The 22,091-nt window shown below is 46.6% G+C and overlaps 1 protein-coding gene across 1 annotated transcript in view; it reads right to left on the reverse strand.

The window, feature by feature from the left end:
* Nucleotides 1-555: 555 nt before the first annotated feature.
* Nucleotides 556-22,091, reverse strand: part of LOC121839562 (transmembrane channel-like protein 5) — a 28,956-nt gene continuing 7,420 nt past the window's right edge. Inside the window, exons 7-17 of the mRNA XM_042298619.1 lie at nt 20,821-20,902; nt 20,445-20,521; nt 20,260-20,398; nt 19,655-19,791; nt 14,774-14,923; nt 12,729-12,804; nt 10,795-10,892; nt 9,858-9,947; nt 7,327-7,402; nt 6,652-6,782; nt 556-696 (exon numbers count right to left, since the gene is read on the reverse strand). Of these exons, the coding sequence (XP_042154553.1) occupies nt 624-696; nt 6,652-6,782; nt 7,327-7,402; nt 9,858-9,947; nt 10,795-10,892; nt 12,729-12,804; nt 14,774-14,923; nt 19,655-19,791; nt 20,260-20,398; nt 20,445-20,521; nt 20,821-20,902 (1,129 nt within the window). The 3' untranslated portion in view covers nt 556-623. The remainder of the gene's footprint in view (nt 697-6,651; nt 6,783-7,326; nt 7,403-9,857; nt 9,948-10,794; nt 10,893-12,728; nt 12,805-14,773; nt 14,924-19,654; nt 19,792-20,259; nt 20,399-20,444; nt 20,522-20,820; nt 20,903-22,091) is intronic.

Raw genomic sequence — 22,091 nt, forward strand, 5'->3', positions numbered from 1 at the left:
AGGAGCTAGGCTAGCTATAGCAACCACACGGTCATAGTACATTATCCCTCAATAGAGTAGTTATCAGATAGCTAGGAGCTTGGCTAGCTATAGCAACCACACGGTCATAGTACATTATCCCTCAATAGAGTAGTTATCAGATAGCTAGGAGCTAGGCTAGCTATAGCAACCACACGGTCATAGTACATCATCCCTCAATAGAGTAGTTATCAGTAGCTGCAGCTCTAGCTAGCCCTGGGTCATGGAACGGATCCCACAATAGAGTAGTTATCAGAGGGAGACTGGGGACCTATAGCAGACAGGTCATAGTACAGGTCCCTCAGGGTTAGTTATCAGATAGTTAGGAGCTCTAGCTATCAACCAGCACTGTCATGGTACATTATCCCTCAATAGAGAGTTATCAGATAGGGAGCTGGGCTAGCTATAGCAACCACACGGTCATTGTCAGTACAGGTCAGGGCTAGTAGTTAGTTCTGTCTTTATTTCCCTATTCATGGGAGGATAAAACCGAGGGAGGGAGACTACACAGGACAGTAACAGTCTGCATCACCCAGCCCTGGTCCTGGAACGGACTACACACACTAGAGGGAGGGAGACTGGGGACCGAGACAGGACAGGTAGGGTTAGTGTGTGTCTACAGTCTGCATCACCCAGCCCTGGTCCTGGAACGGACCACACACACTAGAGGGAGGGAGACTGGGGACCGAGACAGGGCAGGTAGGGTTAGTGTGTGTCTATCCACTGGTCTACAGTCGGTGTGAGAAAGTTACAGATGCACAGATATCATACCGCCCCCCCACCAACAAAAAAAAGCTAACCCTGTTATTGTAATGGTGAGTGGTTAACATGTCCTGGGGGTGTGATATTTGAGCGTCTAACTTTCTCACTCATCATCATTCAAGATTCATTCATTCATTCATTCACGGTTAATTCACGGTTCTGGCTCTGTACTCCAGCACTTTGGATTTCAAATGATACAATGGCTATGAGGTTTAAAGTGCAGAGTGCGGACAGTCAGCTTTAATATGAAGGTATTTTACAGACGCACAAATATCATACCAACAAGACATGCTAACCTCTCACCGTTACAATTACAGGGGAGGTTAGCATTTTTTTGGGAGGGTATGACATTTATGCCTCTAACTTTCTCATTCATCATTATTCAGGATTCATTCAGGTCTATCTGTAACCATGGTAGCATCCACATTAATGTAGAAGTGTTTAGAAATATCTATTCTTATTTACAATAAAAGTGACTCCAAAATGACACAATACATTATTTACCATTCATTTCTATTGGGCACCAAATAATCTGAAACACAACCAAAACAAACAACAAATGCAACCAACAAGTTTGTAGAGTCACAAGCTTGATGTAGTCATTGTGTGCTAGAAATATGGGACTAAATACTAAACTTTAAACTACTTTAAGACACATATTTGTCCCAATACTTCTGGTCCCCTAAAATGGGAGGACTAAGTACAAGAAGTGCTGTAATATCTAAATGGTTCACCCAATATGGATGAAAATACCCTCAAATTAAAGCTGATACTCTGCACGTTAACCTCATAGTCGTGGTACCATTTCAAATCCAAAGTGGAGTACAGAGCCAAAACAACAAACAAAATGGTCGCTGTCCCAATACTTTTGGAGCTCACTGTACTTCCTGTGCTTGGCCCTCCAAGCACAGGAAGTACAGCATAATAAATGGCTCCCTATCCTCCAGATGTGTACCAAACTCACTGAAAGTGGCAGTAATAACACGTCTTCTGAAAAAGCCAAACCTTGACCTGATAAATGAAAATAAACTATCAGTCTGTCTAATCTCCTGTTCCTGTCAAAAACGCTAGAAAAAGCTGTTTCTCAGCAACTCACCGCCGTCCTGAAAACAAATAATGTATACGAAACGTCCCAGTCTGGTTTTAGACCCCACCATAGTACTGAGACCACACGTATGAAGGTTGTAAATGACCTTTTAATGGCGTCAGACCGAGCCTCTGCATCTGTCCTTGTGCTCCTAGACCTTAGTGCCGCTTTCGACAACATCAATCACCACATTTTTTTGGGGGGGAAAGATTGGAAACCATAAATGGTCCACACGGACAAGTTCTTATCTGTCAGAAAGATATCAGTTCGTCTCAGTGGATGGTTTGTCTTCAGACGTTCGGTGTTCCCCAAGGTTCCGTTCTAGAACCTCTATTGTTTTCACTATATATGCTACCTCTTGGTGATGTCATACGGAAACACAATGTCAACTTTCACTGCTATGTGGACGACGCACAGCTATAGATTTCAATGAAACATAGTGAAGCACCAAAATTGCCCAAAGCCCGTGCTTCAGACATAAGGAAGTGGATGGCGGCAATTTTGGTGCTTTTAATTTTTGACAAAACAGAGATGCTAGTTCTACGTCCCAAGAAACAAAGAGATCCTCTGTTGAATCTGACAATGAATCTCGATGGTTGTACAGTCGTCTTAAATAAAACTGTGAAGGACCTCGGCGTTACTCTGGACCCTGATCTCTCCTTTGACTAACATATAAAACGTTTTTTTCCCATCTTGCAGAAAAGACAATCCATGCTTTTGTCACTTCAAAATTAGACTACTGAAATGCTCTACTCTCCGGCTACCCGGATAAAAAAACTAAATAAGCGTCAGCTAGCGCTAAACCCGGCTGCTATAATCTTGACATATTACATCATATCACACCAATCATATTACACCAGTGCTAGCCTCTCTACACTGGCTTCCTGTTAAAGCTCGGGCTGATTTCAAGGTTTTACCGCTAACCTACAAAGCATTACAGGACTTGCTCCTACCCATCTCTCAGAGTTAGTCCTGTGGTACATACTGTATCTACATGTACGCTACGGTCACAAGACGCAGGACTCCTTATAGGGCTTTCTCCTATAGAGCGACATTTTTATGGAATGATCTGCCTGTCCATGTGAGAGATGAAGACTCGATCTCGACCTTTTAAGTCTTGACTGAAGACTCATCTCTTCAGTAGGTCCTTTGATTGAGTGTAGTCTGGCCCAGGGGGTTGAAGGTGAACGGCAAGGCACTGGAGTGACGAACCATCCTTGCGTTTTCCGCCTGGCCGGCTTTTCCTTCTCTGACCCTATTATGGAGGCTGAGTCACTGGCTCGCTCTCACTCTCCCATGCCCTCCCTAGGAGGGTGCATTCCTCTGTCTCTGACCCTATTACGGAGGCTGAGTCACTGGCTCGCTCTCACTCTCCCATGCCCTCCCTAGGAGGGTGCATTCCTCTGTCTCTGACCCTATTACGGAGGCTGAGTCACTGGCTGACTCTCCCATGCCCTCCCTAGGAGGGTGCATTCCTCTGTCTCTGACCCTATTACGGAGGCTGAGTCACTGGCTCGCTCTCACTCTCCCATGCCCTCCCTAGGAGGGTGCATTCCTCTGTCTCTGACCCTATTACGGAGGCTGAGTCACTGGCTCGCTCTCACTCTCCCATGCCCTCCCTAGGAGGGTGCATTCCTCTGTCTCTGACCCTATTACGGAGGCTGAGTCACTGGCTCGCTCTCACTCCCCCATGCCCTCCTAGGAGGGTGCATTCCTCTGTCTCTGACCCTATTACTCCACATGCCCTCCCTAGGAGGGTGCATTCCTCTGTCTCTGACCCTATTACGGAGGCTGAGTCACTGGCTCGCTCTCACTCTCCCATGCCCTCCCTAGGAGGGTGCATTCCTCTGTCTCTGACCCTATTACGGAGGCTGAGTCACTGGCTCGCTCTCACTCTCCCATGCCCTCCCTAGGAGGGTGCATTCCTCTGTCTCTGACCCTATTACGGAGGCTGAGTCACTGGCTCGCTCTCACTCCCATGCCCATGCCCTCTGTCTCTGACCCTATTACGGAGGGTGCATTCCCTAGGAGGGTCTCTCTGTCTCTGAGCCTATTACGGAGGCTGAGTCACTGGCTCGCTCTCACTCTCCCATGCCCTCCCTAGGAGGGTGCATTCCTCTGTCTCTGACCCTATTACGGAGGCTGAGTCACTGGCTCGCTCTCTCTCTCCCATGCCCTCCCTAGGAGGGTGCCTTCCTCTGTCTCTGACCCTATTACGGAGGCTGAGTCACTGGCTCGCCTCACTCTCCCATGCCCTCCCTAGGAGGGTGCCTTCCTCTGTCTCTGACCCTATTACGGAGGCTGAGTCACTCCCACTGCCCTCCCTAGGAGGGTGCATTCCTCTGTCTCTGACCCTATTACGGAGGCTGAGTCACTGGCTCGTCTCACTCTCCCATGCCCCCTAGGAGGGTGCATTCCTCTGTCTCTGACCCTATTACGGAGGCTGAGTCACTGGCTCGCTCTCACTCTCCCATGCCCTCCCTAGGAGGGTGCATTCCTCTGTCTCTGACCCTATTACGGAGGCTGAGTCACTGGCTCGCTCTCACTCTCCCATGCCCTCCCTAGGAGGGTGCATTCCTCTGTCTCTGACCCTATTACGGAGGCTGAGTCACTGGCTCGCTCTCACTCTCCCATGCCCTCCCTAGGAGGGTGCATTCCTCTGTCTCTGACCCTATTACGGAGGCTGAGTCACTGGCTCGCTCTCACTCTCCCATGCCCTCCCTAGGAGGGTGCATTCCTCTGTCTCTGACCCTATTACGGAGGCTGAGTCACTGGCTCCCATGCCCTCCCTAGGAGGGTGCATTCCTCTGTCTCTGACCCTATTACGGAGGCTGAGTCACTGGCTCGCTCTCACTCTCCCATGCCCTCCCTAGGAGGAGGCTGAGTCACTGGCTCATCTCCCATGCCCTCCCTAGGAGGGTGCATTCCTGGGAGTCACTGGCTCGCTCTCACTCTCCCATGCCCTCCCTAGGAGGGTGCATTCCTCTGTCTCTGACCCTATTACGGAGGCTGAGTCACTGGCTCGCTCTCACTCTCCCATGCCCTCCCTAGGTCTCTGACCCTATTACGGAGGCTGAGTCACTGGCTCGCTCTCACTCTCCCATGCCCTCCCTAGGAGGGTGCATTCCTCTGTCTCTGAGCCTATTACGGAGGCTGAGTCACTGGCTCGCTCTCACTCTCCCATCCCCCTATGCCCTCCTCTGACCCTATTACGGAGGCTGAGTCACTGGCTGCATTCCCTAGGAGGGTGCCTTCTGTCTCTGACCCTATTACAGAGGCTGAGTCACTGGCTCGTCTCACTGCCCTCCCTAGGAGGGTGCCTTCCTCTGTCTCTGACCCTATTACGGAGGCTGAGTCACTGGCTCGCTCTCACTCTCCCATGCCCTCCCTAGGAGGGTGCATTCCTCTGTCTCTGACCCTATTACGGAGGCTGAGTCACTGGCTCGCTCTCACTCTCCCATGCCCTCCCTAGGAGGGTGCATTCCTCTGTCTCTGACCCTATTACGCTGAGTCACTCCCTATGCCCTCCCTAGGAGGGTGCATTCCTCTGTCTCTGACCCTATTACGGAGGCTGAGTCACTGGCTCGCTCTCACTCTCCCATGCCCTCCCTAGGAGGTGCATTCCTCTGTCTCTGACCCTATTACGGAGGCTGAGTCACTGGCTCGCTCTCACTCTCCCATGCCCTCCCTAGGAGGGTGCATTCCTCTGTCTCTGAGGAGTCACTGGCAGGGTGCATTCCTCTGTCTCTGACCCTATTACGGAGGCTGAGTCACTGGCTCGCATGCCCTCCCTAGGAGGGTGCATCCCACCACTGTACTCCACGTGAGTGGGTTGAGTCCCTGACGGGATCCGGGATCTTCCTGTCCAGTTTTGCACCCTCTGGGACTCCTGTGGCGGGGGAGATCTTCGTGGACTATACTGCCCTACCACACAGGACACCAGATAAGACAGGAGAATTACACCAGATAGGACAGACTGACCCTAGCCCCCCGGCACATAGACTATTACAGAATAGATACTGGAGACTGAGACAGGGGAGGGTCGTGGTTACCCCTGGACAGGGCCAACTAGGTAGGATATAGCCCCACCTACTTTGCCAAAGCACAGCCCCCACACCAACAAAGGGATATCAACAGACCACTAACTTACTACCCCGAGACAAAGCAGAGTATACTGCCCTACCAAGCAAAAAGGCAGTACCTGCTCATAGCGTGGAACTGCTTTGATTCACCTTGGTTTCACAGTACCTTTATACAGTTACTGTTAACATGACCCCCCATTTTCTACAAAACACAATACAATAGATGAAGGATACTTGTCCACATGATGAAGCATGTATTTAATGTAGCAAAAAATTACATTAACTCATTTTCAACCAAATGAGCAGTTACTGCCTTTTTGCTTGATAGGCATTCTATGTCTCCCCTCCCGGAGGACCTGGGCCCATGCCTCAGAACTACCGGGCCTGACGATTCCTGCTGCTGGTCTTCTATGAACATTTGAACATCTTGAAGAACGATCTGGCCTTCATGGCCATGTTCTGTTATAATCTCCACCCGGCACAGCCAGAAGAGGACAGGCCACCCCTCAGAGCCTGGTTCCTCTCTAGGTTTCTACCCAGGTTACTGCCTGTCTAGGGAGTTTTTCCTAGCCCCGGTGCTTCTACATCTGCATTGCTTGCTGTTTGTGGTTTTAGGCTGGGTTTCTGTAGAAGCACTCTGCTGATGTAAAAAGGGCTTTATTAAAAACATTGTATTGATTGTGAGTGTGTGTGTATGTGTACCTCCAGAGTGTGTATGCCAGCAGGGCCAGAGTCCCCAGGTAACAGGGGAGGAAGAGGAGGGAGATGAAGAGGGTCTGCATCTGACCCACCCTACTCCAGGAGCTGGGAGGATGGCAGCTCCTTATACTGGTCTAGGAGAGAGGTAGGGAGGGAGGAGAGAGGGGAGGAGGGGGAGAGAGAGGTAGGGAGGGAGGAGGGGGGAGAGGGAGGGAGGGAGGGAGGAGGGGTAGAGAGAGAGGTAGGAAGGGAGGAGGGGGAGAGAAGGAGGAGGGGGAGAGGGAGGGAGGAGGGGTAGAGAGAGAGAGGTAGGGAGGGAGGAGGGGGAGAGAGAGGTAGGGAGGGAGGAGGAGAGAGAGGTAGGGAGGGAGGAGGGGGAGAGAGGGAGGGAGGAGGAGGGAGAGAGGGAGGGGAGGAGAGAGGTAGGGAGGGAGGAGGGAGGGAGGGAGGGGGAGAAAGAGGTAGGGAGGGAGGAGGGAGGGAGGGTAGGGGGAGAAAGAGGTAGGGAGGGAGGAGGAGGGAGAGAGGTGAGGAGGGAGGGGGGGGGGGGGGGGGGGGAGGGAGGAAGGAGTCTGAGTCTACATCTCAAACTGCACCCTAGTATCACAATGGAACCCTAGTATTAGAATGGCACCCTAGTATTCACTATTAGTGCACGACTTTTCACCAGGGCTCTACCTTCTTTAGGTGGAAGATTAGGAAGAGTTTGATGAGTTGAACGACAGGGAGGAGAGGAGAGAAGTACACCCCTATCCTGGAGAGGGAGAGAGACAGAGAGAGAGGCAGACAGACCAACAGGCAGACAGACAGACAGAGAGAGGCAGACAGACAGACAGACAGACAGGCAGGCAGGCAGGCAGGCAGGCAGAGCAACATTAAGATAGTCTCAAGCTAATGATACACTAGCATTTTTTTTTGCCAATATTGCCAAGCAATGTTGCCAGCATTGGTTGCTGCAACATTTTTTATGTTGGGGAATTTTCATCAGCTGCGCCAAGTGTGCAATTTTAGGACTACTCCAATCAGAGCTCAGATATTGGTCATGTGATCAGTCTGCTATTCTAATATATTTTGAAAAAATGTACATCCATTTAGCTGTGAAATGTTTGCCATTCACACCTCATATGTTGCCTCACTATAATATTGTATCATGATACGCTAATGCATACATACTGTGTTCAGTTTGTCATGTTTAACTGACGAAAATGGTGGGCATGCTAATCGATTAGCATGCTAATCGAAACCCACGTTTTAAGTCAATGGGACGAACAGGCTATTACGTTAGCTAGCCATGTAGATTTTACATTTCGTTTTTTTTTTTGTTTAAGATAGTTTTTTGTATGTCGAACAAGCTGGCTAGCTAGATGAATACCATGTACACTTCCTATCTTAGAATTATGAACTAAAAAGTTATTTATTTACTGCGTGTTTGTTAGCTGATGACAACAGGAATTAACAAGCAATAAGAAACAAGTAAATACACTGAGAAATGTAATTATTATTAATGTCCAAGTTGTTCATGATTGTTCCAGTGTCTCATACCCCACTCCGTTGCTCGGCAACATTGTCTAACAAACTTGCAAGTGTATCATCAGTTTTTGGTCCCGACTAGAGAAGAGTCTGGTATAGATATATTCAACTAGACAGGAACTGACAGAGAATGTATATATATATATATATATAGGTTACTAGAGATGCAGAGGGTATATATATATGTTACTAGAGAAGCAGAGAGGGTAGAGATATAGGTTACTAGAGAAGCAGAGAGGGTGTAGATATAGGTTACTAGAGAAGCAGAGAGGGTATAGATATAGGTTACTAGAGAAGCAGAGAGGGTAGAGATATAGGTTACTAGAGAAGCAGAGAGGGTAGAGATATAGGTTACTAGAGAAGCAGAGAGGGTATAGATATAGGTTACTAGAGAAGCAGAGAGGGTATAGATATAGGTTACTAGAGAAGCAGAGAGGGTGTAGATATAGGTTACTAGAGAAGCAGAGAGGGTAGAGATATAGGTTACTAGAGAAGCAGAGAGGGTAGATATATAGGTTACTAGAGAAGCAGAGAGGGTGTAGATATAGGTTACTAGAGAAGCAGAGAGGGTATATATATAGGTTACTAGAGAAGCAGAGAGAGCAGAGAGGGTAGAGATATAGGTTACTAGAGAAGCAGAGAGGGTGTAGATATAGGTTACTAGAGAAGCAGAGAGGGTAGAGATATAGGTTACTAGAGAAGCAGAGAGGGTGTAGATATAGGTTACTAGAGAAGCAGAGAGGGTGTAGATATAGGTTACTAGAGAAGCAGAGAGGGTAGAGATATAGGTTACTAGAGAAGCAGAGAGGGTAGAGATATAGGTTACTAGAGAAGCAGAGAGGGTGTAGATATAGGTTACTAGAGAAGCAGAGAGGGTAGAGATATAGGTTACTAGAGAAGCAGAGAGGGTGTAGATATAGGTTACTAGAGAAGCAGAGAGGGTGTAGATATAGGTTACTAGAGAAGCAGAGAGGGTAGAGATATAGGTTACTAGAGAAGCAGAGAGGGTAGAGATATAGGTTACTAGAGAAGCAGAGAGGGTGTAGATATAGGTTACTAGAGAAGCAGAGAGGGTAGAGATATAGGTTACTAGAGAAGCAGAGAGGGTAGAGATATAGGTTACTAGAGAAGCAGAGAGGGTAGAGATATAGGTTACTAGAGAAGCAGAGAGGGTAGAGATATAGGTTACTAGAGAAGCAGAGAGGGTATAGATATAGGTTACTAGAGAAGCAGAGAGGGTAGAGATATAGGTTACTAGAGAAGCAGAGAGGGTGTAGATATAGGTTACTAGAGAAGCAGAGTAGAGATAGGTTACTAGAGAAGGGTAGAGATATAGGTTACTAGAGAAGCAGAGAGGGTAGATATATAGGTTACTAGAGAAGCAGAGAGGGTGTAGATATAGGTTACTAGAGAAGCAGAGAGGGTAGAGATCTAGATATAGTTACTAGAGAAGCAGAGAGGGTATATATAGGTTACTAGAGAAGCAGAGAGGGTAGAGATATAGGTTACTAGAGAAGCAGAGAGGGTAGAGATATAGGTTACTAGAGAAGCAGAGAGGGTATAGATATAGGTTACTAGAGAGGCAGAGAGGGTAGAGATATAGGTTACTAGAGTGGCAGAGAGGATATAGATATAGGTTACTAGAGAAGCAGAGTGGGTAGGACTATAGGTTACTGTACCAGGCCAGGGTCTGAGCGTTGATCAGATCTAGAACGTTCCTGGCCACGTCAAACTCTGCCGGCTTCACAACACACCTGGTGGCAATCACACTAAAGACAACAACAGGTGTGCTTGAGTCCATGTTGGAGTTAAATACTAAACTCTCTATATAAGTGTATTTTTGTAAATATACTAAACATGGAATAACCACAGATAGATGGGCATACTTGTTGAGGAGAGGAGAGGCAAAAGGGGGTGCAACTCAATATCAGGAAGGTGTTCTTAATGTTTTGAACACTCAGTGTATACAGTACTATACTAGTTACAACATTGATGTGCACCACAGTTGGTTTTTAATTACCCGTTAAAAACTACTACTACTAGACTGACTGTCGTAGCCATCAATTAACAATCATCCACATTAGCAAACATATTTCAAACTTCACATTTCTCTAGTATTATAGTTTCTCTAGTATAGGCTACTTATACTTATAGACAGCTGTACTTGTAGAGGTATTCTCCACAGTATAGTAATATAGTATAGTATAGTAATATAGTATAATATAGTAAAGACAGCTGTACTTGTAGAGGTATTCTCCACAGTATAGTAATATAGTATAGTATAGCATAGTATAGTAAAGACAGCTGTACTTGTAGAGGTATTCTCCACAGTATAGTAATATAGTATAGTATAGTATAGTAATAGAGTATAGTATAGGATAGTAATATAGTATAGTATAGTAAAGACAGCTGTACTTGTAGAGGTATTCTCCACAGAATAGTAATATAGTATAATATAGTATAGTATAGTAAAGACAGCTGTACTTGTAGAGGTATTCTCCACAGAATAGTAATATAGTATAGTATAGTAAAGACAGCTGTACTTGTAGAGGTATTCTCCACAGTATAGTAATATAGTATATAGTATAGTATATAGTATAGTAAAGACAGATGTACTTGTAGAGGTATTCTCCACAGAAGGATCCCAGCAGACAGAAGATGAAGTCCACTATGACCAGCCGGTACACATCCTGACCAACATACGACTCCCAGCACTGTAGGACAGACAGACAGACACACATCCTGACCAACATACGACTCCCAGCACTGTAGGACAGACAGACAGACACACATCCTGACCAACATATGACTCCCAGCACTGTAGCAGACAGACAGACAGACAGACACACATCCTGACCAACATACGACTCCCAGCACTGTAGGACAGACAGACAGACAGACAGACAGACAGACGGACACACATCCTGACCAACATACGACTCCCAGCACTGTAGGACAGACAGACAGACACACATCCTGACCAACATATGACTCCCAGCACTGTAGGACAGACAGACAGACACACATCCTGACCAACATACGACTCCCAGCACTGTAGGACAGACAGACGGACACACATCCTGACCAACATACGACTCCCAGCACTGTAGGATAGACAGACAGACAGACAGACAGACAGACAGACAGACAGACAGACAGACAGACAGACAGACAGACAGACAGACAGACAGACAGACAGACATCCTGACCAACATACGACTCCCAGCACTGTAGGACAGACAGACAGACAGACACACATCCTGACCAACATACGACTCCCAGCACTGTAGGACAGACAGACGGACGGACACACATCCTGACCAACATACGACTCCCAGCACTGTAGGACAGACAGACAGACACACATCCTGACCAACATACGACTCCCAGCACTGTAGGACAGACAGACAGACACACATCCTGACCAACAAACGACTCCCAGCACTGTAGGACAGACAGACGGACACACATAGGGCTCTGGTCTAAAGTAGTGCACTACACAGGGAATAGGGCTCTGGTCTAAAGTAGTGTACTACACAGGGAGTAGGGCTCTGGTCTAAAGTAGTGCACTATACAGGGAATAGGGGTCTGGTCTAAAGTAGTGCACTATACAGGGAATATGGCTCTGGTCTAAAGTAGTGCACTATACAGGGAATAGGGCTCTGATCTAAAGTAGTGCACTACACAGGGAATAGGGCTCTGATCTAAAGTAGTGCACTACACAGGGAATAGGGCTCTGATCTAAAGTAGTGCACTACACAGGGAATAGGTCTCTGGTCTAAAGTAGTGTACTATATAGGAATAGGGCTCTGGTCTAAAGTAGTGTACTATATAGGGAATAGGGCTCTGGTCTAAAGTAGTGCACTATATAGGGAATAGGGCTCTGGTCTAAAGTAGTGTACTATATAGGGAATAGGGCTCTGGTCTAAAGTAGTGTACTATATAGGGAATAGGGCTCTGGTCTAAAGTAGTGCACTATATAGGGAATAGGGCTCTGGTCTAAAGTAGTGCACTATACAGGGAATAGGGCTCTGGTCTAAAGTAGTGCACTATAGAGGGAATAGGGCTCTGGTCTAAAGTAGTGCACTATGTAGGGAATAGGGTCCTGGTCTAAAGTAGTGCACTACACAGGGAATAGGGCTCTGGTCTAAAGTAGTGCACTACACAGGAATAGGGCTCTGGCCTAAAGTAGTGCACTATACAGGAATAGGGCTCTGGTCTAAAGTAGTGCACTATATAGGGAATAGGGCTCTGGTCTAAAGTAGTGCACTATACAGGGAATAGGGCTCTGGTCTAAAGTAGTGCACTATATAGGGAATAGGGCTCTGGTCTAAAGTAATGCACTATACAGGGAATAGGGCTCTGATCTAAAGTAGTGCACTATACAGGGAATAGGGCTCTGGTCTAAAGTAGTGCACTATATAGGGAATAGGGCTCTGGTCTAAAGTAGTGCACTATATAGGGAATAGGGCTCTGGTCTAAAGTAGTGCACTACACAGGGAATAGGGTGCCGTATGTGACTAAGCCAATATGTGTGTAGTCGTTCTTACCGGGACGTTGCCGGGGACCAGCGCTAACCAGTAGTAACACAACACTACTAGGATAGACACCTTCAGCATCGCATTCCTGCAGTCACAGAGACAATAACATGTTACCTACTACTGGTGGTCTGGGGTGTTACAGTCACAGAGACAATAACATGTTACCTACTACTGAGGGTCTGGGGTGTTACAGTCACAGAGACAATAACATGTTACCTACTACTGAGGGTCTGGGGTGTTACAGTCACAGAGACAATAACATGTTACCTACTACTGAGGGTCGGGGTGTTACAGTCACAGAGACAATAACATGTTACCTACTACTGAGGGTCTGGGGTGTTACAGTCACAGAGACAATAACATGTTACCTACTACTGAGGGTCTGGGGTGTTACAGTCACAGAGACAATAACATGTTACCTACTACTGAGGGTCTGGGGGTGTTACAGTCAGAGTAGAGACAATAACATGTTACCTACTACTGAGGGTCTGGGGGTGTTACAGTCACAGAGACAATAACATGTTACCTACTACTGAGGGTCTGGGGTGTTACAGTCACAGAGACAATAACATGTTACCTACTACTGAGGGTCTGGGGTGTTACAGTCACAGAGACAATAACATGTTACCTACTACTGAGGGTCTGGGGTGTTAGTCACAGAGACAATAACATGTTACCTACTACTGAGGGTCTGGGGTGTTACAGTCACAGAGACAATAACATGTTACCTACTACTGAGGGTCTGGGGTGTTAGTCACAGAGACAATAACATGTTACCTACTACTGAGGGTCTGGGGGTGTTACAGTCAGAGTAGAGACAATAACATGTTACCTACTACTGAGGGTCTGGGGTGTTACAGTCACAGAGACAATAACATGTTACCTACTACTGAGGGTCTGGGGTGTTACAGTCACAGAGACAATAACATGTTACCTACTACTGAGGGTCTGGGGTGTTACAGTCAGAGTAGAGACTATAACATGTTACCTACTACTGAGGGTCTGGGGTGTTACAGTCACAGAGACAATAACATGTTGTTACCTACCACTGAGGGTCTGGGGGTGTTACAGTCACAGAGACAATAACATGTTACCTACTACTGAGGGTCTGGGGTGTTACAGTCACAGAGACAATAACATGTTACCTACTACTGAGGGTCTGGGGGTGTTACAGTCACAGAGACAATAACATGTTACCTACTACTGAGGGTCTGGGGTGTTACAGTCACAGAGACAATAACATGTTACCTACTACTGAGGGTCTGGGGTGTTACAGTCACAGAGACAATAACATGTTACCTACTACTGAGGGTCTGGGGTGTTACAGTCACAGAGACAATAACATGTTACCTACTACTGAGGGTCTGGGGTGTTACAGTCACAGAGACAATAACATGTTACCTACTACTGAGGGTCTGGGGTGTTACAGTCACAGAGACAATAACATGTTACCTACTACTGAGGGTCTGGGGTGTTACAGTCAGAGTAGAGACAATAACATGTTACCTACTACTGAGGGTCTGGGGTGTTACAGTCACAGAGACAATAACATGTTACCTACTACTGAGGGTCTGGGGTGTTACAGTCACAGAGACAATAACATGTTACCTACTACTGAGGGTCTGGGGTGTTACAGTCACAGAGACAATAACATGTTACCTACTACTGAGGGTCTGGGGTGTTACAGTCACAGAGACAATAACATGTTACCTACTACTGAGGGTCTGGGGTGTTACAGTCAGAGAGACAATAACATGTTACCTACTACTGAGGGTCTGGGGTTTTACAGTCAGAGTAGAGACAATAACATGTTACCTACTACTGAGGGTCTGGGGTGTTACAGTCAGAGTAGAGACAATAACATGTTACCTACTACTGTGTACTGTGTGTGCGTGGGTGTGTGTGTGTACTGTGTGTGTGTGGGTGTGTGTGTACTTTGTGTGCGTGGGTGTGTGTGTACTGTGTGTGCGTGGGTGTGTCTGTGTACTGTGTGTGCGTGGGTGTGCGTGTGTGTGCGTGTGTGGGTGTGGGTGTGTGTGTACTGCGCACGTTACCTGAGCACCGTGACGTAGACGCGTGTACGTGGGCTATCGTAGCGCTCCAGTCTGTGTGCTTGTGTGTAGAGTAGTGATATGAAGGTGTTGAGGACACACACTGCTACAGGCAGCAGCAGAGACCAGGCCTCTGTCAGGACATCCTCTGGACTGGGGACGTTACCACACGCTGGAGGAACACACACACATCACATGGACCCACACACACACACACACACACACACACACACACACACATCACATGGACCCACACACACACACATCACATGGACCCACACACACACACACACATCACATGGACCCACACACACACACACACACACACACATCACATGGACCCACACACACACACACACACACACACGGAATCATACACACACATCACATGGACCCACACACACACATCACATGGACCCACACACACATCACATGGACCCACACACACACACACACACATCACATGGACCCATACACACACACACACACACACACACACACATCACATGGACCCATACACACACACACATCACATGGACCCACACACACACACACACAAACACACACACACAAACACACACCACATAGTAAACATACATATTTACAGAGGTAGTTCCAGGTGACAGTACAACACATTAAACTGTGTGTGTGTGGTGCGTTTGTGCTACTGACCTGCAGGTTGTGCTGACAGAGGTAGTAGACAGCCACACAGGCCCCAGTAGCCAGACAGACAGACAGAAGCCAGACAGTCAGACGGACCAGACAGGCCCTCATCTTGTCTGACACAGACAGCTCTCTCTTCACTCTGCTCTCCCTTAGAGACTCCTAGACAAACACAGCTATTAAGATGTGTGTGTGTGTGTGTGTTTCATTCTGTCTGTTCCCCCAGCCCCCCCAAGGATGCCTTTTGCATGCAATAGCCTACTCAACCAAGCTACAAGGTCAGCGTTAGAGGTTTCAATATAAATCAATAATTAGAGGTTTCAATACAAATCAATAATTAGAGTGTGTTTCTGTGTGTGTGTACCTTCAGTAATACTAGCAGGTTGTTTCTGTGTGTACCTTCAGTAATACTAGCAGGTTGTTTCTGTGTGTACCTTCAGTAATACTAGCAGGTTGTTTCTGTGTGTGTGTGTGTGTGTGTGTGTGTGTGTGTGTGTGTGTGTGTGTGTGTGTGTGTGTGTGTGTGTGTGTGTGTGTGTGTGTGTGTGTGTGTGTGTACCTTCAGTAATACTAGCAGGTTGTTTCTGTGTGTGTGTACCTTCAGTAATACTAGCAGGTTGTTTCTGTGTGTGTGTGTGTGTAAGTGTGTGTGTGTGTGTGTGTGTGTGTGTGTGTGTGTGTGTGTGTGTGTGTGTGTGTGTGTGTGTGTGTGTGTGTGTGTGTACCTTCAGTAATACTAGCAGGTTGTTTCTGTGTGTACCTTCAGTAATAGGAGCAGATTGTTTCTGTGTGTGTGTGTGTGTAAGTGTGTGTGTGTGTGTGTGTGTGTGTGTGTGTGTGTGTGTGTGTGTGTGTGTGTGTGTGTGTGTACCTTTAGAAGTACCAGCAGGTTGGTCCTGTGTGTGTGTATGTCCGCGTGGTGCAGCAGAGAGAAGTCCCAGCTACACAACAGTCTCCAGTAGTCATCTCCTCTTCCAGACAGAGAGCCACGTCTCTGAGCTGCTCCACCTGACGCCACAACACCAGTCTGGAGACACCCTGCCATGCTGCTCAACACACACACACACACACACACACACACACACACACACACACACACACACACACACACACACACACACACACAGACACACACACACACACACAGACACGCACACGCACACGCACACACACACACATGCTGATGACTGTTGATTGACTGTTCCTCCATAATATCTGGCATGCTGACTGTTCCTCTATAATATCTGGCATGCTGACTGTTCCTCTATAATATCTGTCATGCTGACTGACTGTTCCTCCATATTATCTGTCATGCTGACTGTTCCTCCATATTATCTGTCATGCTGACTGACTGTTCCTCCATAATATCTGTCATGCTGACTGACTGTTCCTCCATATTATCTGTCATGCTGACTGTTCCTCTATAATATCTGTCATGCTGACTGACTGTTCCTCCATAATATCTGGCATGCTGACTGTTCCTCTATATTATCTGTCATGCTGACTGTTCCTCTATAATATCTGGCATGCTGACTGACTGTTCCTCTATAATATCTGTCATGCTGACTGACTGTTCCTCCATATTATCTGTCATGCTGACTGTTCCTCCATAATATCTGTCATGCTGACTGACTGTTCCTCCATATTATCTGTCATGCTGACTGACTGTTCCTCCATAATATCTGGCATGCTGACTGTTCCTCTATAATATCTGGCATGCTGACTGTTCCTCCATAATATCTGTCATGCTGACTGACTGTTCCTCCATAATATCTGGCATGCTGACTGTTCCTCCATATTATCTGTCATGCTGACTGTTCCTCCATATTATCTGTCATGCTGACTGTTCCTCTATAATATCTGTCATGCTGACTGACTGTTCCTCCATAATATCTGGCATGCTGACTGACTGTTCCTCTATAATATCTGTCATGCTGACTGTTCCTCCACATTATCTGGCATGCTGACTGTTCCTCCATAATATCTGGCATGCTGACCGTTCCTCCATATTATCTGTCATGCTGACTGTTCCTCCATAATATCTGTCATGCTGACTGTTCCTCCATAATATCTGTCATGCTGCCTGTTCCTCCATAATATCTGTCATGCTGACTGTTCCTCCATATTATCTGTCATGCTGACTGTTCCTCTATAATATCTGGCGTGCTGACTGACTGTTCCTCTATAATATATGTCATGCTGACTGACTGTTCCTCCATATTATCTGTCATGCTGACTGTTCCTCCATATTATCTGTCATGCTGACTGCCTGTTCCTCCATAATATCTGGCATGCTGACTGTTCCTCCATATTACCTGCCATGCTGACTGTTCCTCCATATTATCTGTCATGCTGACTGCCTGTTCCTCCATAATATCTGGCATGCTGACTGTTCCTCCATAATATCTGGCATGCTGACTGACTGTTCCTCCATAATATCTGGCATGCTGACTGTTCCTCCATATTATCTGTCATGCTTACTGACTGTTCCTCCATAATATCTGTCATGCTGACTGTTCCTCCATAATATCTGGCATGCTGACTGACTCTTCCTCCATATTATCTGTCATGCTTACTGACTGTTCCTCCATAATATCTGTCATGCTGACTGTTCCTCTATAATATCTGTCATGCTGACTGTTCCTCCATATTATCTGGCATGCTGACTGTTCCTCTATAATATCTGTCATGCTGACTGACTGTTCCTCCATATTATCTGTCATGCTGACTGTTCCTCCATAATATCTGTCATGCTGACTGTTCCTCCATAATATCTGTCATGCTGACTGACTGTTCCTCCATAATATCTGTCATGCTGACTGTTCCTCCATAATATCTGTCATGCTGACTGCTCCTCCATAATATCTGGAATGCTGACTGTTCCTCCATATTATCTGGCATGCTGACTGTTCCTCTATAATATCTGTCATGCTGACTGACTGTTCCTCCATAATATCTGGCATGCTGACTGTTCCTCCATATTATCTGTCATGCTGACTGTTCCTCTATAATATCTGTCATGCTGACTGACTGTTCCTCCATAATATCTGGCATGCTGACTGACTGTTCCTCTATAATATCTGGCATGCTGACTGTTCCTCCACATTATCTGGCATGCTGACTGTTCCTCCATATTATCTGTCATGCTGACTGCCTGTTCCTCCATAATATCTGGCATGCTGACTGTTCCTCCATAATATCTGGCATGCTGACTGTTCCTCCATAATATCTGGCATGCTGACTGTTCCTCTATAATATCTGTCATGCTGACTGACTGTTCCTCCATATTATCTGTCATGCTGACTGCCTGTTCCTCCATAATATCTGGCATGCTGACTGTTCCTCCATAATATCTGGCATGCTGACTGACTGTTCCTCCATAATATCTGGCATGCTGACTGTTCCTCCATAATATCTGGCATGCTGACTGACTGTTCCTCCATAATATCTGGCATGCTGACTGTTCCTCCATAATATCTGGCATGCTGACCGTTCCTCCATAATATCTGTCATGCTTACTGTTCCTCTATAATATCTGGCATGCTGACTGACTGTTCCTCCATAATATCTGTCATGCTGACTGACTGTTCCTCCATAATATCTGTCATGCTGACTGACTGTTCCTCCATAATATCTGGCATGCTGACTGTTCCTCCATAATATCAGTCATTAGTGTCAGTGCCATACATGTTGAATGTCCTTCCCTACAAGCTGAAAGTCAGTTGTTTATTTGTTTACTGTGTAGACACCAGGGACGGTAGAGAAAGCGAGACACCCCACTCCCTTGTTTTTTTCTGACCGGGGCGGGGCCACTCCGGTCTACTTATTGGCCCCCGCCCGCGGAGGGGGTGCCTCAGGGCCAGACATCTCACTGGCAAAAAAAAAAATCTGAGTGGGGCGAGCGGGAGGGGACAGTAGACCAGAGCCAGCTGTTCCCTGTCTGGTGTGATTATGACAGATATTATGGAGGTACAGCCATAATAAACCCCAGGAAGAGTAGCTGCTACCTTGGCAGGAACTAATGAGGATCCATAATAAACCCCAGGAAGAGTAGCTGGTGTCTTGGCAGGAACTAATGGGGATCCTTAATAAACCCCAGGAAGAGTAGCTGCTGCCTTGGCAGGAACTAATGGGGATCCATAATAAACCCCAGGAAGAGAAGTCTGGCTCCACAGAGCAGCATGTAGGAGGTACGACAGACAGACAGACAGACAGTACTACCTGTATATGACTGAGGCTCCACAGAGCAGCATGTAGGAGGTGATGGTAAAGAGGTAAGCTAGCTGGATGTTATAACTGGACAGCACACTGTTACTGCTGTAGACACCATAGTACAGCATGGACACGTTGAACCACCCCTACACACACACACACACACACGGAAAGAGGCAGACAGACAGACACAGGCAGGGAGAGAGAGACAGGGAGAAAGAGACAGGGAGAGAGAGACAGGGAGAAAGAGACAGGGAGAGAGGTATGGAGAGACAGAGACAGTGAGAGGCAGGGAGAGAGAGACAGGGAGAGAGATATGGAGAGAGACAAACAGACAGACAGAGAGGCAGGGAGAGAGGAAGGGAGAGAAACAGGGAGAGAGAGAAACAGGGAGAGAGGCAGGGAGAGAGACAAATAGAGACAGAGAGGCAGGGAGAGAGGAAGGGAGAGAGAGAAACAGGGAGAGGCAGGGGGAGAGAGAGAGAGAGAGAGAGACAGACAGGCAGACAGACAGATGACACTTTAGACTTAGTTACTGCATCTTTAAAACAGAGTGTGTATCTGTGTATCCTATATGTATGTATGCATGTGTCCGTGTCAGTGTGTCCACTCACCACTCCAGTGAGGAGCTCCAGTCCCCTGAACCCGGCAGTTGCCCCGGCGCCCTGAGTGTCGGTGCTAAGCATCGCCCACGGCAACGTGATGAAGGAGAGGTTGAGGAGGGAGGAGAGGAGGTTGAAGAGGAGCAGCCATCTTAGAAACAGGAAGTAGCAGAGGACAGCAGAACCAAACCTTCCACTGATCTCCCTCAGAGAACCGCGCCACAGGAGAGAGAGACTGTCTGAGAAACACCACACTGCTGCACCTACGAACAGACTGAGAGACAGAGACATGTCTATCTAGTGACTACTACAGGATATGGGTTCTCTGACTACTACAGGATATGGGTTCTGACCAGTGTCCTCTCTAACATGTCTATCTAGTGACTACTACAGGATATGGGTTCTGACCAGTGTCCTCTCTAACATGTCTATCTAGTGACTACTACAGGATATGGGTTCTGACCAGTGTCCTCTCTAACATGTCTATCTAGTGACTACTACAGGATATGGGTTCTGACCAGTGTCCTCTCTAACATGTCTATCTAGTGACTACTACAGGACATGGGTTCTGACCAGTGAGATCTGCTCCCAACAGTCAGTGCAGCTTGTTCTCTCTAGACTCGTCCTGGAGAACTTCTCTGCTAAGACACGGCACCTGGAAACACACAGTAGTGATGAGACGGTTGACCCATAACCCCCAGTCCCCGCAGTTATATCTGCAGGGCGGGTGGGTTTAGGGTCATTACATATTGCGTTCGTATCGGGACGGTGGGTGGCGTGCGGGTTGAATTAAGAGAAACCAATAGGCCTACCTTTAAAAAATGCATAAATGTATCATTCTTGTGCAATTTACAGTGAGCGCCAAAGGCATCGGGCCACATTGTTTTGTTGTTCTGGCTCTGTACTCCAGAACTTTGAAATGATACCATGACTATGAGGTTAAAGTGCAGACTGTCAGCTTTAATTTGAGGGTATTGTCATCCATATCAGGTGACCCGTTTAGATATTACAGCACTCTTTGTACATAGTCCTCACATTTTAGGGGACCAAAAGTATTGGGACAAATATGTGTCTTAAAGTAGTTTAAAGTTGAGTATTTAGTCCCATATTTCTAGCACGCAATGACTACATCAAGCTTGTGACTCTACAAACTTGTTGGATGCATGTGCTGTTTGTTTTGGTTGTTTCAGATTATTTGGTGCCCAATAGAAATGAAGGGTAAATAATGTAGTGTGTCATTTTGGAGTCACTTTTATTGTAAATAAGAATAGATATTTCTAAACACTTCTACATTAATGTGGATGCTACCATGGTTACAGATAGACCTGAATGAATCCTGAATAATGATGAGTGAGAAAGTTAGAGGCATAAATGTCATACCCCCCCCCAAAAAAAAAATCTGCATCTGATGGATAGTGGTGAATCGAAGCTTCCCTATTCAATACAGTGCCTTCAGAAAGTACTAAGACCCCTTTCCTTTTCCCACATTTTGTTACGTTACAGCCTTATTCTAAAGTTGATTAAATACATTTTTCCCCCTCATCAATCTACACACAATAGCCCATAATGACAATGCCAAAACAGGTTTTTAGAAATGTTTGCAAGTTTATAAAAAAAACAAAACTGAAATATCTTATTTACATAAGTATTCAGACCCTTTGCTATGAGACTTGAAATTGAGCTCAAGTGCATCCTGTTTCCATTGATCATCCTTGAGATGGTTCTACAAATTGATTGGAGTCCAGCTGTGGTAAATTCAATTGATTGGTCATGATTTGGAAAGGCACACACCTGTCTATATGAAAGGTTCCACAGTTGACAGTGTATGTCAGAGAAAAAAACCA

The sequence above is a fragment of the Oncorhynchus tshawytscha genome, linkage group LG16 (assembly GCF_018296145.1).
Source record: "Oncorhynchus tshawytscha isolate Ot180627B linkage group LG16, Otsh_v2.0, whole genome shotgun sequence".
NCBI lineage: Eukaryota > Metazoa > Chordata > Actinopteri > Salmoniformes > Salmonidae > Oncorhynchus > Oncorhynchus tshawytscha.